The 20000-nt window shown below is 36.9% G+C and overlaps 1 protein-coding gene across 2 annotated transcripts in view; it reads left to right on the top strand.

The window, feature by feature from the left end:
- The window catches only part of LOC136849036 (coiled-coil domain-containing protein AGAP005037-like), a 926632-nt gene that overhangs the window by 176554 nt on the left and 730078 nt on the right, over positions 1-20000 (top strand). For both annotated transcript variants that reach the window (XM_067121927.1, XM_067121928.1), the window contains exon 2: positions 1311-1569. In XM_067121927.1, coding sequence (XP_066978028.1) covers positions 1558-1569 — 12 coding nt within the window. In that variant the 5' untranslated portion in view covers positions 1311-1557. The remainder of the gene's footprint in view (positions 1-1310; positions 1570-20000) is intronic.

A 20000-nucleotide genomic window follows, 5' to 3' on the forward strand; every position in this document is an offset into this window, starting at 1 on the left:
TCCTGCCCATCGAGTGACACTCTGAAGCTCAACCGACTCTGCCAACGAAGGGCTGTGGGAAATGCATAGTCGAAGTGTTTTCAAGTTCCTGGTCCTATGGAGAAAGTGAACGATGAAGAGTAAGGGAAAAAAGATGTAAAATTGGAACGATTTTTTGTTTTGGTAGTTGTAGGAGGAAGAAAGGAAAACTTATAAAAAGTCAGGAATATGAAGCAGACTGGGTGCTAGTGCTGAAGTACCCTAAAATCCACGAAGCGAGTGTGTGTGTGTGTGCAAGATCTAGTTAAGTGAAACATTGCGTTTAGGTGTGTAGACACACTTCTAATGGGACTTATGTGTGGGTGTGTGAAGAAGTGAAAGCGGCTGCTTCTATAACGAACATTTGAACAATGTTAGAAATTTTGTGTTATTTGAAGCACACCATATTAAAGGAAGAATCTAAATAATGATTTTTATTCATATATATATATATATATATATATATATATATATATATATATATATATATATATATACATATATATATATATATATATATATATGGGTGAATGCTCGTTTTCGTCTTACAAATAATAGATTCCCGGTTCAATTACCGAGAAAGGCGGAATGCTCAAGGGACGATCCGTTAAATCCAATGGCGATTTCTTTTGAACCTAACTAGTGAATTATTTACCTGTTATTTATTCGACCGTGAAAGGTCGAATACAGGATAATGAAGGGTATGGAGCTAGGATCCACACATACACATACACACACACACACACACACATAATGTACGTGGCTCCTTAATGCTTTCGGGTATGCGTAGAAAAGAACCAAACTTCTAGCATTAAAAGATATAACGCTTGAATACACACACATCCTGTATATATATATATATATATATATATATATATATATATATATATATATATATATATATATATATATATGTATATATAAACATATACTGTATATATATTATGTTATACTGTGATTCCTAGTGCTTTTGGGTATACGTATCAAAACCAATCTTGTGACATGAAAAGATATTAGAAATAACGCTTGAATACACACACACATATACTGTGTGTGTGTATATATATATATTTGTATATATACTGTATATATATTATGTTCGTGATTCCTCATGCTTTTGGGTATACGCATCAAAAACCAAACTTGTGACATTAAAAGATATATTAGAAATAACGCTTGAAAAAGCCCGTGCATGGGTGATGCCTCTAATGAAATAGTCATATTATTGTGTTTTGTTTCTGCTCTTTTGCAACTCGAAGTTTTGATTAAAACTTTGTCGTCGTTTCTTTCAGGGTTCAGTTCAGACGGTGGCGAGGATTTATGTGAGGTGTTGGTACAGGACGTGGAAGCTCAGACGCCTATCTACGTCTCCTCCTCGACCAACACGCCCACCTCCCCTCCCATCCCCACCCACCACTCGCACTCTGGGCGCCACCAGAAGCATCCCACCTCCTCCTCCTCCTCCTCCCCCGGCACCACCCGGCTTATCACACCCACTCCAACAGCCTCAACAACAACATTGCGCCCGAAAATAACAACATGGATGTGGAGGTCAGTGGCTTACGACTCTTTACGTTTCCTTTTTTTTTTTTTTTTCATAGATTTAGTACTTTCGCTTGTAGGAAGTATAATCTATTAATAGACTGATACTTCATGTCTGAGTTTTCATTTGGAACAGTTTTTTAATCAAGTACAGGTTGATCGGTGCTAACGAATTCATTTGCAAACCATGATGATTTATCCTCGTGCATTTAAACAGATACTTTTTATCTTGTGAATCTCATGAAATTATAAAACGATCAGCAAAAAGCATTATGTACTTTTTATCTTATGAATCTCATGAAATTATAAAACGATCAGCAAAAAGCATTATTTATATCTTGGATTCAAAGTTGAAGGGCAGTCAGAGGTCATTCATTCGGTGTTACAACGCTCCATGATTAACCATGTTTTAATCCAAATTCCCCTTTTATTAAAATCTTGGACTCTTCAGTCATTTCCAGTTTTGGGAAAACAGTAATGGCTGTAAGTTGAAGAAATTTCTTTGATAGTTGATGAATCAATGTCTGAATGGTAAATGTTTTAGAGTTGTTGAAACTGTTCGCCTCGTTTTTGCAGTAAATTACTACCTGTAGGATTATCTTAAGATGAATGCGTATGTATTTGTTTATTTGGTTATCAGTGTTTTAGTATCTACTACGACGAACTTTCAAACACACATTTTTATCAAGTTTTATGAAGCGAGACTTTCTTTAACTTTAGACAATAGACAGTTCCACCTTTTTACCAATCTTATCTGCTTTCCTTCAGTATGAAATGCATCCGTTGCTATTGAACATAGGTATCTGTTTCTTTACAGCCAATATATTGCATCCACGAGCCCATACGCAAACAATAATGTCGTCGTATCAGGAAATGTTTTCACGATATTGCATTTTCTTGGAGCACGCAAATTCTTCCTGCTTGAGTGAAACATTATATGTAAATGTACTTATATATCTATATAGATATATATATATATATAAGTATAATATATATGTATGTATGTATATATATTTATATTTGTATATATATATATTTATATTTGTATATATATATATATACATATACATATACACATACATGTAAATTTTGATTTCCCATAGCATGACCCATTTATGTGTTTATTCGGTGACTGTTATAATATTTCGATGTAGAGACACCTTTGATGCTCTACTGTTAATCAAAGAATAGACTTACCTTAATGGTGAATTAAGGATAATGATTTCCGTGTATATCAAAACGTAGAGCCCACGATCAGCTGGAGACGAGATATGTTTTTGGTTGACAGGCTCGCATTCCACTTATGGGTAAAATCTGGTTGACCAGCCCTTGAACAATAGGAGGAATGCGTTGTTTCCAGAGACTTGGTTTATTCCTTCTTAATTACCCACAGCATATTCTCAGTTTCTCAATTAAGTCTTTCTAGCAAGTTCAGTACCGTAAGGAAAATCACGACCTCAAGAAACAGAGAAAAATGAAAGGCCTTCATGCACAATTTACAAGATATGAAAATACTATGAGATTTATGAAAACTATATTTATTTGAGTGGTTTTTATGATACACGAATGACAGTAAGGAATTTAACCACAAGGGCTTATCAGAAACAGAAGTTAGTACAACTGGCGTTGCGGGTTCTATGGATGATGACGTTGATTGGGAAAATATTTGATGGGGGAATAATATTTATAATGATTGATTCGCGGAATAAGGATTTGCAGTAATTTTTGCTTATTTGATGAACAAATAAAAAAAATTTAAAACTACAATTCAGCTCATCTATGAAAGAGCTAGTTATGTGAGGACTTATCTACATGAAGGTCTTGAGTCATTCATACTACAACATCAGAAAATTGAAGACACCATGCTACCAAGAGTCTCAGTTTGTAGGTAAATTTATGTCGAAAGATATGAAAGAATAATTATTGATACCGATATTGTTATATTATGAGCTGCACACATTTCCCTACTGCAAACTAGTTTCAGAACGAAACTGACTAGTAATTTAATAAGATGATTTAACTTTCGTGACAAAGGAAGGCTTTTTGTGCAAGCTGAAATACTCAGTATGCGAGCAGTCACAAAAGTTAAGCTAGCTTGAAAGCATGATATAATACAAATAAATTACGGGCATTACGCATGTTTTAAAACTGAGAAAGAAAGTGATGATTATCTCAAAAAGATTGAGTGTTATTTGGAAACGGAAGCATTTTTCATGACTCAGAGCCTGTTAAATTTCATGAGACGATGCGTGCACCGAAATTGAAACATTAGTTTCTTTTTTTATCATTTCGCGGAACTTTTATGGTACAGAAATTAGCGTAAAAAAAATAAACACTGCTGGTTGCATATTGCTCAATTAACACCTCATTGACAGTCAGCTAAATTGAACTGTATCTGTGAGGCGCAGCTGATTAATCTAAAACAGTATCAGATTCAACTAACATTAATTGCTTGCATTCACACGGAGCTGGCCTGAGCGCTATCCTCTTTCGAGGGCAAACGGTTAACTAATGACAGTGAATTCAGTAGGGAGATGGATTCAAGGAAAAAACGAACGGAACAGTAACATAATTTAAATATTAGTTTAGAAAAGAAAACATCGCAGTTGCTAAACTTGAACTCCCAGCTATAATAAACTATACCTATCCTCGAATGACATAAGGCATAGTGATTAATTGAAAGTCCTTCTCCCCACGCAGTGTGATATATTACACTGGCGCACGTTAGCACTCGTCATGATTTTTCAAATTCAACAAGCATTAGCTCGAAGCCCATGCAGATAATCTCCCCAAATTAGTAAGCAAAATGATGAATGATATTTTGAAATTCAGTAACCGAACACAGAGGTTACCAAAACTGAGTTCGTGGATAATGATTCGATAATGCTTAAATAAAGAGGCCCTGCAAAGGACGTTCATTAGCACAGAGTTTGCATTTAGTACTGGCAAGTATACGTTAATCAGGTATCATATATTGTAACATAACCTAAGCAAATTGTGAGAGTATTATAACGTGATAGAAGAGGAAATTGATTTTTTAGTCTTTGAAGTTTGAAGTTATGTAGAAGACTACATTTTATTTCTCTCCTCTGAAAAGTTATTGGAAAACAATAATGCTGATGTGACATTGGTCACAACATCTTTTTACAAAATATTTCGTTTTTAATATACATTGTATATTATATCGCGACATCCTATTTTGTCTGAGGTATTTTGTTAATTGTAGTTGTAAATTTACATTTTATAATGAACCTAGTATGGACTTCATTTTGGTAAATTTTTATACATAAAGAACACTAAACTTACCACTCTTGTAAAGTCGAGACGGAAGTGGGTGACTGAAGTTATCTGAAATTCGGAGGGATGGCGAGAAAAAATTTAATATTTATATATTCATAAAGAAAACAGCTTTCACTCGCTAGAGTAAACACGACCAAATAGGCTACGAAAATGGATATGAATAAAGAGTTGAGAGATGTACCAAGTTGATAAAAATATTCAAGATGATGTTGTGTATATAAAATCAAAAGAAAGTTTTGGGCTTTGTATAAAATGTTTGATTCTGAAAAGAAGGCGCGAAGACTTAACGGATCTTTTCTAGATAGTGACCCCCAAGGGTTTTCGGGGATCATTATCTAGGACTGATATATCTTGGGGGTCATTACCTTAACATCCTAGATAGTGACCCCAAGAGTTTTCGGGGTCGTTATCTTGGACTAATGTTTCTTGGGGTCATTATCTTTATGGTATCATAGATAGTGACCCCCAATTTTTGGGGGTCATTATCTAGGACTAACATTTCTTGGCGGTCAATATCTTTATATCTTAGGTAGTGACGCCCATGGGTTTTCGGGGGTCGTTATCTAGGACTAATATTTCTTGGGGTCATTATCTTTAATATCCTAGAATCCTAGATAGTGGTTTTTGGAGGTCATTATCTAGGACTAATAATTCTTGGGGTCATTATCTTTATGATATCCTACATAGTGGCTCCCAAGGGTTTGGGGGGGTCATTATCTAGGACTAATATTTCTTGGGGTCATTATCTTAATATCCTAGATAGTGACCTCCAAGGGTTTTTGGGGGTCGTTATCTAGGACTAATATTTCTTGGCGGTCATTATCTTTATGGTATCCTAGATAGTGACCCCCAAGGGTTTTCGGGGGTCATTATCTAGGACTACTATTTCTTGGAGGTCATTATCTTAATATCCTGGATAGTGACCTCCAAGGGTTTTCGGGGGTCGTTATCTTGGACTAATATTTTTTGGGGTCATTATCTTTATGGTATCCTAGATAGTGACCCCAAGGGCTTTCGGGGGTCGTTATCTAGGACTAATATTTCTTGGGGGTCATTATCTTTATGACATTTACAATCTTTTGTATATGTTTTTACGGTAATCCCCAACGGGCTTGTACTAAATATGCCGCAAAGGTGGATACATACCGGGTTAAAACCCCGGGGGTCACTATCGAAGAAAGATCCGACCTAACTCAGTTGAAAATCTCGCTGCGAGACTGAAACAACAGAATTCGCCGGGAAAACTTGTAATGACGGAAAAGATGCTGAAATGATGTGGCAGGTGTTTGAAATGTGTCTTCGAGTCAGGCAGTTCTTCAGTCTTGAACTAATTGATCGAGTGACTTGGGGAAAGAACGTGGTATGGAAATGAAAGATAGGATAAGTCTTCGGTCAGTCAGAAAATCCTCGGGACTCACTTAATTGATCTCTGTGCAGTTTGCTATTCTGTCACCTGTCGACATCGGCTGCTATGACAGCCGTTTCCAGCGACACTCTGTACTTTGTTGCCAAATCCTTTGTACGTGTAATAGATGATATAGCAGTTGGCATTTAAGTCGAAAATTATTCATGACTGTTCTGGTTCCGGACACAGAACAGAGTATGGGATCCGTTAGGCCAACAGAGCTGAGATTTATACATTTTGCTACTTTTGCAACCAAGAAAATTTACAGATTTTTCTACTTTGCAACCAAGAAGATTGATAGATTTTGCGACTTTTAAAGCCAAGCATTTTATTTGTCACAAAATCTCTCTTACGCCAGCATGTCTTCCACCACTGAATTATGTTTGCATGACGAATAAGCAATGTCACTAGCAATCAGATGGGAGAAATACATTTTATGGATTTCAGACAAACAGCATCAAACCTAGCAAATCCAAGTACGTTCACCAACCATGGAAAGCAACGTCTTGCACTTAGAATTTGCCCTAGCTAAACTTCCCTACTCCTTTGAAAGCTTCCTTGCAATTCATTATGCATTTCAGTGCTGAAATCTTTTTGCTTGAGATAGATATTGTAACAATCAATTAAATGTGAGAAATGTTTTGTTTGCGCACTGATCAATATCAAACCTGGAATATACACGAAACGGAACATAGTAGAAAAATTAGAATTGTTCCGCACAATATAAAGTGACGTTTGTAGTTTCAGGACCTTAAGCTCTCTTTCGCTGCTTTTGCAATAAAATTTCATTGTAGTAAATGTTATCTGGCGTGGAATTTCGTAATGAAATACACACGAGCGAGAGACTTTTAATTGCAAAGGGAGCTGTTCTGGGCCAGGAGTGGCTAAATAACCTAGAAACAGAGAGAGAGAGAGAGAGAGAGAGAGAGAGAGAGAGAGAGAGAGAGAGAGAGAGATTCTGCAAATTAAAAGTATTTTTTGGGAGCTGAATAGACATGATGGTTCTGGTGTGCTGAGTATGGTGCCTTGGGTATTGCAGGTTCGATGGTGTTCAATGGCCATAGGAAAGCAGCTGTCTCATTGTGTGTTTTGCAAGACACACTATACTATTCGATCACAGACGAAAGTATTCTTAATTGAAATGCAAACTAGCTTGCGAGGGAGCTTTCATCATAAAGGAAGTCATTGGATTTTAGAGCAGGAAATTATATAATATATATATATATATATATATATATATATATATATATATATATATATATATATATATATATATGTATATATATACTTTAAATTTCGTGTTCTGGTCGGTTTATGAATGCTAGTCTTTGCTTATGTTGGAGTCTATAAATGCCTTGGTTCAGTTGTTGGTTTCATCACCGACTTTGCAATTGTTGAATGGAAAGTGGCATGCAGTACGTTCTGTATTTCAACAGAAATTACAGAGGAGTCACACTGTTCAAATCCGTGGTCACTTGAGTGATCCGATTTCATGCAACTCCGCAGCTATGATAAAAAGCATTTCTTTCACGTCATTGCTGGCTACAATGTCCACACATGTATACAAAGTACTGTATCGCCCACACGTGGACCCTATCGCGACCGCCTCTGTCCTGTGACAAGGAACAGGCGGCATACAGTTGGTGAATTTGCGAACCGACGAACGAAACACTCGGAAGAAAAACACAACCCCCTCTCGTACGACTTTCGTACATGCAGTATATGTACTGTAGATTCCTTATTGTCATTGTCACATTTTATGTGTTATTACCATTGTGTGTATTGCACTGCCAGTTTTCCAGCCATGTATGCATGACCTTCAGTCCAATAGCCTGTACCATTTTATATGTATATTTCCCTCTATGTACGAACACAAATGCTTATACTTAATCCCTGTTTCTGCCTGTCAGAGGTCGGAAGCTACATTGCGGCTCGCACGAGCCCCTGACCTGTGTGGACGTTATGTAAATAAATGAGCTAAAGCTATAAACTCCGAATCCTACTCGTACCTCGCCTCACGACATACAATAATTGTAACGCAAGAGAGCTTCCATTATAATGGAGCCTACTCAGTGGCATACCAGTGAAAAATGTTGAATGAAATTCAGTTCCGTAATGTATAACTTTCGTTTCAATGTGGTCGAACGGATCAGTTTCTTCACCGAGTCTGGGGGTATCTTGAATGTTTCAGGTTCGATGCTTTACTGGAATCACAGCACACATTTATGCTGTTCAGTTATTATTACCGAATATATACATATAAAGATATATACATATATAATGTATACATACATGTATGCACATTTATATAATATATATATATATATATATATATATATATATATATATATATATATATATATATATATATATATATATTTATATATAATGTATATACATACATATATGCACATTTATACACACACACACACACACACACACATTATATATATATATATATATATATATATATATGTTATATGTAATCCAAATATAATGTATATATATTCACAAGTGAAGATAATATGCTTTGAACACAATGTCCATCTTCCGAATTAAAAATATTTTTCGTTGACCAGCCGATTCAGGTCAAAATGTCGTCTCATCATTATTTAGAAGACGGCGTGGACGGATAGGACCTGTCGACTGTGGATCTGCATTGGAAAATAATGAAAGTATAGCAATTTGCTTGTTTTGGTGAATAGGAAGGGTCTTCTTGATAGAGCTGCGATGATATTTTTGAATGAGTTTCCACTTGACAGGGCGGCATTATTCATCGCCATGAATGAATAATATTTCCCTCTGTTTTCCAGTTTATCTGAAATTTATAAGAAATGATGGTTTGGGCAAAGAGAGGAAAAGTGTCCGGTAGCTTACATATTGTTTTGAGGGCAACTTAGCTTTTAGAAGTTTTCGTCTTTTTAGGCATAAGCTTTTGTTTATGTGTGTGCTGCATAAGAGGAGGAAAAAGAGAAGCGATTTGACCAAAGTTCTGAGAATATATAAGAGGTGAAAAGCCCAGAATCGTTTGATAACTGTTTTTCCAAAGCGTTTACGTTTTGCTCAAGGAAATGTTATTTGTTTTTTTGCGGTTGTGAATAGGCCAATAACATTATCAAGGCAGAATCATTATAAGAATCACATTATTTCGTGTCTCACTTCAAATATAAATGTCTGAGAATATGAAATGACTTATTTATCTTCTTTCAAAGGAGTCTTTGTTTCGACACAAATTGGTAATTTATGCTTTTGAACATATGCCCATTTTGGTTAAAACCTTTCCTCTCTCTGTTGTAGGGTTTTTGTTTACAATTAAATAGATGAGCATAGACCTCTTTGATTTGAATACATTTTTGCACGGGACTGGACAAATGAACACTATTCTCTTTGATTTGGATTTTTTTAGAATGTTTGTTTGATACCTGGAAAGCCACGCTAATTAATGATTCAGGCTGTGTGTGCTGGATTTTTCATTCATCGATCATGAGTTTATTTGATATGCTTTCAAGTAGGTAACAGATAATCAGAATGCCAACTGAAAAATATACAGAATCCAGAAGTATGTCGGGATAAATATGAATTTGACAGAAGGTAAATAGATAAATGCAAAAATGCGTAAATGAATAAATACAGTCGATGAAATTTACCGAATGCCACCACTTTTTCTATGGCCTCTGTTTGGTTTAACCTGACGCATCAAGTGCGTGCACGGTGCTTGCCTTCCAAAGCAGACGGAGCGCTGTTTTGAAAAAGATCTAATCTGTTTACGTTGCTTCTGGATTATTTCTGCACTCGCTTTCGTGCCTTGGCTATGAAATGCAGTTATAATATAATCATGAGATGGAGTTGAATAAGTTGCCATCATGGAAATACTAGTGACTTTATCATAATTAAAAAGTAGACACTTGTTCTGAGAGGCGAGGCTCTGAAACGAAGCCGCTGATGTTGGATGTGATAAAAGCTACGGATTTGTAATGTGATGCCTTCAGGAGTATTGTCGTCGCCGCCTTCGGCCGGAGAATGATTACTGCTTTTGCGTAATCGGAAAGTGTTCATCAAGATTTGAATGAACAATTCATTTGCAACGTTTTCGGTGACATTATCGAAAAGGGCAAAGATGAGGAAATGTTCCAGTTCATGGGTACTCTAAATAAACGAGAGCGCAGAGTTGGAAATACCAATAATCTAAAAATAAAACTTGTCATTTATTAAGAATTCCACTCATTGAAAAAACAGCGAGAGCCCCCTGCAAGAACAGGATGGGCTTGTATTTTAACTTTTACATTTTGATAAGACCAGCCATAGCATCGGTCAGAAAGAGACTGAATTATGAAAGATCCTAATGACAAAATTCAGCAATTTTACTCAAGATCGCTTCGTACGCACACAACTCCAGTAGCTAATGGATAACACTCAGATAATTTACAGAGAGAAAAACACCTGTAGTTATTTATGGGGGTAACAGTTATTTTTTCCGTAGTTGCTAGTAATCCAACGGTAAGGGTCCAAGGACACCCCGGCATCTTTCTCAAAACCAGAGACAAATTATTTCCCTTTAAGAATTCCTGTCTTCACTTGTTTTGGCGTCTTTCTCTTCATCCACATACATGGCAATCCCATGCCATTTAGTTATTTGTAAACCAACTCACAGAATTTCCAGGGGACTGGAACATGTAGAGTACGTGTGGCCCATTTCCCACGATCATTTTTACTGTACGTCTAATCCTCGAAGATGTTAGCGTTGTGTTATGGTGAAATATAGCAGAATACGGCAATAATTTCATGTTCCTACAGAAATGCCTTCTGTTAGTAAGTCTTTCATCGCCATTAGCGAACGATCAAAGAAACCATTTAATAAAACTGGAACAAAAGAAATTAGGACAGTTAATTGAAGGCCAATATTAGCTCTGATGGGAATGGTTTCTAGGAAGGACTCAGACCTCTCACCCTCTTTCTCTCTCATGCACACGCACGCACACACATGCAGTGTATGTGTGTGTGTGTGTATGTTTGTGTGTCTGTGTGTATGTGCGTGTGAGACTACTAAGGACATTACTGAATTATTGCCTAAGAATGAAGACATCACTGGTTAATGTCTTAAAAAAAAGAATGCAAAGTTGTGGACCCTTTTCACGAGGGGAATAGTCGACTTTATGGAGAAAAACCTATTCAATTGAGGCCAGAGTCAATCAGTTTATTGCTCCTGTATAGTGCTGAGCATTATGGTTGTTGCACTTACGGGCATGCAAGTTAGCAGGTGACAAGACCGAAAAGTGAGGTTGGTAATGTCAACCACCCTTTAGTTGCAGCAGAATCACAAATGGGAATAAGAACCGCATTTGTTTTGGTTAGCTGTGAAGTCACAGCCTCTTCGGGGAAACTGATAATTCTTCGTTGGACTGGTCGGTACCGTCCTCGGCTAGCACTCTGCAGGGCCCGCGTTCGAATCTCCGGCCGGCCAATGAAGAATTAGAGGAATTTATTTCTGGTGATAGAAGTTCATTTCTCGGTATAATGTGGTTCGGATCCCACAATAAGCTGTAGGTCCCGTTGCTAGGTAACCAGTTGGTTCTTAGCCACGTAAAATAAGTCTAATCCTTCGGGTCAGCCCTAGGAGAGCTGTTAATCAGTGGTCTGGTTAAACTAAGGTATACTTAACTTTGGGGGGGGGGGGAGAATATGTATAATCATGCCTAGTTTTTCACTTTTATGTATTCACGAAAAGTACAAAGGCACTATTACACAAGTAGATATCCAGACATTTGTATCTGTACTTTTACTGTATACATAAACACCATTTCATAAAACAATCGAATTCTCTGAAAAAAATTGATGCAGGAACCAAAATACTCGTGCCTGAGACTGGGAAGGAAAGCCAACTTTCGTGGCAAGATAAGTCCGGGTTTTATTCCATTAAAATCCTTTGCGCCCTGAAGTGTAAAGCAGTTTATTTCACACCGAACCAACACTTGGCGACACGAGAAATGAAGAAAAATGACGGCTGCGAACTTTGGCAAAAGCTAATCCCTAACGACAAATGAACCTCCCGAGTTTCGCGTTTAAACTCCGGACTGAGGAGGAAGTAGTGAAGAAATATGCTGGCCGGCGTATTATGGGTGTTCGCTCGGATGAGTTCGCATTTCACACGCGCCGTTTTTATCCAAAAACCCGATGACGAATTGTTTTAAAATTGGCTGGAAAATTGACGTAACCTTAGTCCAGTGCCTGTTGTTAAATTTGAAACTGCATTTGCTGTGGTGATGAATGCGAGTTATTTATTTCGTTTTACGTACGTTTTTTACTGATCGGGTTTTAATATTTTCACTTAAATGTTTCAAATGCCATAAATACCGTTTTGGAAGATGAAGAACAACAAAAACAAACTTATGTCATAAACCGAGAACCAGAACTAAAAAAAAAAAAAAAAAGTGAATTTGCCGCAAATCGGATCTATCTCAGGTTTCGTTAAAACCGGCCAGATTTCAAGGATTTTATTGCTTATTGGGAAATTGGGGAAACTGATATCTCTGAAAAAATGTTAAGAATTCCGTGAGCAATGGAAACAATTTGATAGAATAAATGTGCGTGAAATTATTTTTCACTGTCCGCAATTTAAAAATTCTTTACGGAGAATGGTTTTGATCAGACAATTATAAACTGCGTTAAACTTAGCTATTGATTTAATCAAGGTAGCGAGGTCTACCGCACTAGTCATGATTAAAGGGATCAATATTGGTATTCCGATAATTTTCTACTCATTCCAAAGTACGTTGAAACATACACCTTCTTCATAGATTTTCCTCTTGTTACGCAAAACAAGAAATAAAAATTTCACCTTCATGCAATGCTCTGAATCGTTATTTCAAGCTTAACAAATATCTACATGCCACAGAGAAAATGCATAAGTACAGATACAGTGATTATGAACATACTCATCGTATCAGAAAACCGCTAATAATTCAAGTACACGATTCGCATTGTTAAACCTTTCCGTCACTCGTGGGTAACTTACTTTTTTGGGCTCTTTCCTAGATAGCGACCCCCACAGGTTTTAAGTCGGTATGTACCCACCTTTGCGGCGTGTTTGGTACAAGCCCGTTGGGGATTACCGTGAAAACATAAACAAAAGACTGTCAATATCGTAAAGATAATGACCCCCCGAGAAATATTAGCCCTAGATAACGACCCCCGGAAACCCTTGGGGGTCACTATCTGGGAAAGATCCAGTTTTTTTTTTTTGGTCATAATTTTGTTAAACAGAAGACAATGAACACATCAGTAACTGTAAACTTTGGTTGTCTTGTAATTATGATGGAAGAAGGAGACAGGTATAATGGTAATTATGTTATGATTGAAGGGAAGGAAAGATTTGAAAATAACCGAGTAAAATGAGTATTTCGACCCCAAATACGAGCGAAGGATGTTTGTCAGTCACCGTTTTCTGTATGAGGAAGGATAAACTACTGTATATTTACATGAGGGTTTTTGATAATCATACGTAAGGTTGGTGGTAATGCAATAGAAATATAATACCCTCACGAAAAGGTCATAATAGTACGTAGGAATCGACATATATTGTATGGTAATAATTCCAATATCCGGTATGGATAAAAACAGACGTTTATTTCCGATAATGTAAATATCTTCTGTCTTCCTGTCAGTCTCCCTCAGTGTGCGTGTTTATCTCTCTCTCTCTCTCTCTCTCTCTCTCTCTCTCTCTCTCTCTCTCTCTCTCTCAGACGCACACATACAGTACATACAACCATATACGGAACTTGTGTGGAAACACACATGTAATGTAAAAGTCAATAATCGAACTCCATTTGTAGGGAGGGGAACGGACGGCTGGATTAGCAAGCTATACGGATTATCGTAGGGCTCATATACGAATTACACCAATACTATTTCTGGCCATATTCGTACGGCTCAGTTGATCCGTCATGTTTGTGAACAACGGCGTATTGGTATGAAATATTTGAGAATGGTTTCTTGCTTTTCTTTTACTTTTTTTTTTTTTTTTTTTTTTTAGTAAAGCATTGGAAAATAAACTAAAAATTGTTTACCTGAGGGAAGAGGGGCCATGGCTTGCGTGCGTGTGCCAGAGTGTCCGTTTGTTTGTGGTACGTTGGGGGTTGGGGGTGGGGAAGGTGGCGGGTGAAAGAAGAAATAAAAGGCCGTATATGAAAACTAGGATGGTTTTTAAGTTTGAACTGAGAGTTTAGCACTAATATTTATGTCTCCCTGTATGGGTGAATGAGGAAACGTTCTGATAAATAACAGACATTTCCCTATTGAAACAAAAGAAATAAATGAAAAAATAAATAAATGAATAAATCGATCAAAGACTAAATACACAAAGACATAATTTATAAAAAAAATAAATAAATCTGGAAACAGTATCTTCAAATAAAGAACGAGAAAGGCAATATTTCTCTTCTCAAGAACAATGACCATTAAATTGAATATTTACTTAAGGATGACGACATTTACAAACGTACTCTCCAGTGTCCACGTCTATCCATCTTTCTCTCGACAGGTGGTAAAATGAATGAACTATCTGAATAGAACTTGGCGAGCAAACGAAAATTGTTGGAACATTAATATTATCTCAAACATAGTATTGCTTGAGGAATTATGCGATACGCTGTCGAATACGCTTTCGCGATAGCCGTTTATCACACACACACACACACACACACACACACACACACACACACACACACACACATATATATATATATATATGTTATATATCTGTGTATATATTTTTTTTTTTAGGGCAAGAACATAGAAGCAGATGACATAGTAAACTATTTATTCCAACGTAGATATCCCTGAAGATGTGATTGAGAATCGCGAAACGTTGGAATAGATGGTTTACTATGTCATCTGCTTCTATGTTCCTGCCCGTGACCCGGATGAACGTAATATACGCCGTGTTCGCCTTTGACCCTTATTATATATATATATATATATATATATATATATATATATATATATATACACACATATATACATATATATATATACACACATATATACATATATATGTATATATATTATATATGTATATATATATTTATATATATATATATATATATATATATATATATATATATATATATATATATATTTATATATAACATTTCACATAATAATTCTCTTTATCCTGCACATATACTTGTCAGTTTTCACTTTCTTTATTTGGTTTAATATCTACGGCCCTGTGCTGTATCGGGGTGTATTCATGTATTTTGCGAAGTGTATATTATAAACATTCGAAAACGTAATTCAGATATATTAGTTGACATATTATAATTTCTATGACACCTTTCTGTATGCGCACCGGGAACCTGTATTCGGACCTAAACTTTACATTTTGAAAGATTTTGTACCCTACTACAATAATGGCTACGGTCTGTAAATTTTAAGATTGCGTGAGTAAAGTGCACTGTATTAAAAAAGCTAAGGATTGCTAATATTAATACCGGTTTGTGAACTTAAGGCCGGGATAGAGACACGTTTGACGTCACAAACAGTGGAAAACTTTATTTCAAACTGAAAATCTTTCATTAGACGCAGCTTGTAAACAGTATTCCCTAGCAAAAAGTAGATGTGACTCATCTACTTCTAAATTTTTATATGACTTCTGGCTTTTCCTGTTTTCTACCTGAACTCCCTGATTCCTTGCGTTGCTGTAAGCAATGGAAGATTAGTTAAGTGATTAACTGCGCTAAATTTTATGAAAACTATGTGTCATCAAATGGTGCTTCATTATTGCTTGTTTCCATTGTTCCTTCAGTTTAATTATGGGTGGTGTCATCAAGGGAAAGGTTAGCTGAATAGATCTATATATAAAAGGACAAGTATGCATGATCAAAAGCGTTATACTCAGTAGAGTATGTTCAGAATCGAATCCGAAGTAAGTTCACATATGTCTTCTGGGTGGTAAGAAATAAGAAAAAAATGCCCCGAAGTTTCTTCGGCGCAATCAATTTTTGTGTCCAGTGGTGGCCTCAGCCATGGACCATGAATCTCAGCCACTGTCCGGTGGTGGCCTATGTTGTTGGTACCTATAGCGTTGCCAGAAGTACGATTATGGCTAATTTAACCTTAAATAAATAAAAACTATACTGAGGCTAGAAGGCTGCAATTTGGTATGTTTGATGATTGGAGGGTGGATGATCAGCATACCAATTTGCAGCCCTCTAGCCTCAGGAGTTTTTAAGAACTGATGGCGGACGGACAGACAAAGCCGGCACAATAGTTTTCTTTTACAGAAAACTAAAAATGCCTTTACTTCTGTGCCTTCGTGAGATTCGGCACTAAGTGGTGGAACGTCGCTGAGGAGCGAAATTCGATTAAGGAAAATGATCGTGAAATTCCTGCACAAGCTTGTCTAGGACAGATATGCACAGCCTACGGAAACAAGCTTCATAATTCCTCTTCGCCTATGTCATCTGAGGTTCTCTGGCTCACCTTTGATCATTTTCTGATGATGTCAGGAATGAGCCAACTTCCATGGGGGTATTTGTCCTTCAGACATACTATTTCAGAATTATTCCGCATCTCTTATGTAATGTCTTCATGAGACCAGTCTTACACACTGTGTTACAGAACTGTACTTTTCCTAAATTTACATTATTTGTTTTGTTTTGCAGCAGCACACTCTAAAGTTAGTGCATAACTAGTTTCTTCAGTATTTTTCAGACATGGCTTTGCTATTAACTTCAACTCGTTAACTGTGAAACCTGCTATACACAGAACATTCTTTTATGATAGAAATTACTCGAGCAACGTCATCTTTCCATTACGCTTCTGACACTTTCAATTTAGTTTTGTTTAAGTGAAATATAGCATCACCGGCCGGCTACACTTCTGACACCGAACGAACTGAAATGTCGAAGGACGCAATTTTTCTTGAATGATTATGACATCGCGCATCGTTTCCGTCAAATGAAATGAAGAACAGTTGCAGAGTCTTTAGTGCATTCCCTTTTTTCATAGCCTATGAAACAAAAATAGACGTTCTTAGGATTCCTATTGCATGAACTCTCCGAAATACTCCGTCAGCTTCGACTGAAGAATGCAGAATCATATTTCGTCGAAGATTTAGGTAATTTCTGAACGATGGAACATTATTTCAGCTAGCCTCTAGTTTTATCGTCTTCTAAACCGCAGCATCACTATAAAGCCAATCCTTTTTAGTAAACTGGACGAAAATCACTGGATGGTGAAGTTGTGATGAACGATCATACATAGATGCTCAAAGTAACCTTAGCTGAGCACAAATGAAATAGGAGAAAGTTATACGAATGCTCTGCTAAAAGCTGTTGAATAAAAACGATTAATTTGAAGTTTAATGTAAATAAAATGAATTGGTCGGACACCTCTGATCTTTTGTTAAGATTATTCACGGCCTTATGTCTTTGGAGGAAACCAATGAAAGTAAGACTTATAAGCATGAGCAAGGCTCAAACCTGAACTCAGGTTTGTTTTTCCACAGTGGAGGCTAAGAATTGTCTTCTTTCAATTCACTGCACTTCCAAATATTAGCTAGAACCAGTCTCTTCCGGTTAGTCTTAAAGACAACGAGCATATTTGGACTGTGTACATTTATCTCAAAGCGACCTTTCCTTTGAAAGGCTAAATTCTCTCCTTGCGTTAATTTTTCATCGAAACCTACAGCCTTGTTGCGCCCACTTCAAACCCGGATGAGCCGCCAGAACAAACGACGTTGGTAAATGAATGTCTTGTCATCCGTTATATCTCTCACCTCATTCATAAGGTGATTTATATTACGGGGCGTTTCGGTTTTACCCAGTAATAGCCCACATTTTTTTTTTGAACCCATTAATAGAGGACAATAAATCTTTGTTCTTTTTTTAACATCACTTTCATCCCAAAAAGGGAGGCTGACGCGCCGGTTGCATCATCATTCTTCATAGAATACAGCGTAGGCGAGGTATTACACTGCACTGTCAGTCACGAGAGGATTACACGAATTTCAATACGTCTTCAAAGGCTGCTGTTACAGGGACAGACCGAATGACAGACAGGCGGTCAGGCAGGTAAATAGATAGGGATGTAGAGGGAAAAAGTGATAAAGAAACACAGACATGCTCGTACACGAGCATACACACTTGATTCTTTCTCTCTCTCTCTCTCTCTCTCTCTCTCTCTCTCTCTCTCTCTCTCTCTCTTCTCCGTGCATGTATACAAACACACGCATATATGTATATATATATATATATGTATGTATGTATACATATATATTATATATATACATACATGCACACTTATGAAATATTTTCGAGTCATTTAGGCAGTTGGAAAGAAAACGGGTACCGGTCCTCTTGCTGTTATGAGGGAAAGAAAACGGGGGTACCGGTCCTCTTGCTGTTGTGAGGGAAAGAAAACGGGTACCGGTCCTCTTGCTGTTTTGAGGGAAAGAAAACGGGGGTACTGGTCCTCTTGCTGTTGTGAGGGAAAGAAAACGGGTACCGGTCCTCTTGCTGTTTTGAGGGAAAGAAAACAGGGGTACCGGTCCTCTTGCTGATATGAGGGAAAGAAAAAAGGGATACCGGCCCTCTTGCTGTTATGAGGCCCCTTCTAGCATGCTTAAAGTCTTGCTATTTTTTCCCTTATATTATGGGCCCTCTACATTCGACTGGAAGGCACAAGGTAGCTATAAAGCTAAGACATCTTTGTAGTTTATTGGCCATAAATTTTAGGGCTTCCTTAAGTGCTATCATAAATAGAAACAGAGTTACCGGTTCTATAGTGAACTGTCCTGTTGTCATCTGAATTACGTTCCGCTCGTTAACTTTATGGCAACAAGACGAATTTGACCAGTCAGTTCTATATGAATATCCAGGTTGTTGCTTCAGCATTATATACTATTCTAACAAAATATCCATTTTCTGAGCTGGCTGCACTATATCTGATTGCTTGGCAAACGTAGATGGAACTGTAGCCATAACAAGGGATTTTATGAGCAACATAACAGTTATTTAGGATTAAGAAAGTGGCTAAGTAACTGTACAGTAGTTTAAAAAATTCTTTGTTATGATTACAGTTCATTGGCCATACAGGAGACGATACTGCTACATGATTAATCCTAACCAATAACCCATTTGTTTTTTTCCTTATATAGCTCTTCTTACTTCCTTCTCAAACTTACTTGTTTTTGTTACATGCAATATATAGTCCCCTCTTCACTCTTTCCTCTTCAGCTTAGCCTATCTCAAATTCTTTCAACTGCCTGGTGATCAGATATACCTCCAGCCACTACTTTTCACACCATAAAATCCATTAACCTAATCTTACACAAACTCTATACTAACATATAATCTAGCAAATTCTTTTCTTCACCACTTTTTTTGCACTGTGCATACTTAAATATTCTTTTATTGAAACCCTTTTTATTTCAATTTCCCTACAATTATGCCTTTTTCCGAACACATTCCCTCAGGGTTCTGTCCTTATGAACTACAAAACAACCTACCTTTACATTCAAATCACCTGGCACAAGTGCCCTCTTTTACCCACATGCTCTTTTCCCCTATGGAGAACAAGATTCTTCCTGAAGAATCTAGAGTTCTGGATCTCAGCATGTCTTTATGAATGATTTTGCTATCCGTCTATCTACCTATATACAAAATAGCCACACAAATTCACTGTATATATACTCCTATTACTCATGTTAAGCCTTAATGAGATGGGATAGTTTAGA

This window comes from Macrobrachium rosenbergii, chromosome 20 (genome assembly GCF_040412425.1).
Source record: "Macrobrachium rosenbergii isolate ZJJX-2024 chromosome 20, ASM4041242v1, whole genome shotgun sequence".
In the NCBI taxonomy this organism is placed as follows: Eukaryota; Metazoa; Arthropoda; class Malacostraca; order Decapoda; family Palaemonidae; genus Macrobrachium; species Macrobrachium rosenbergii.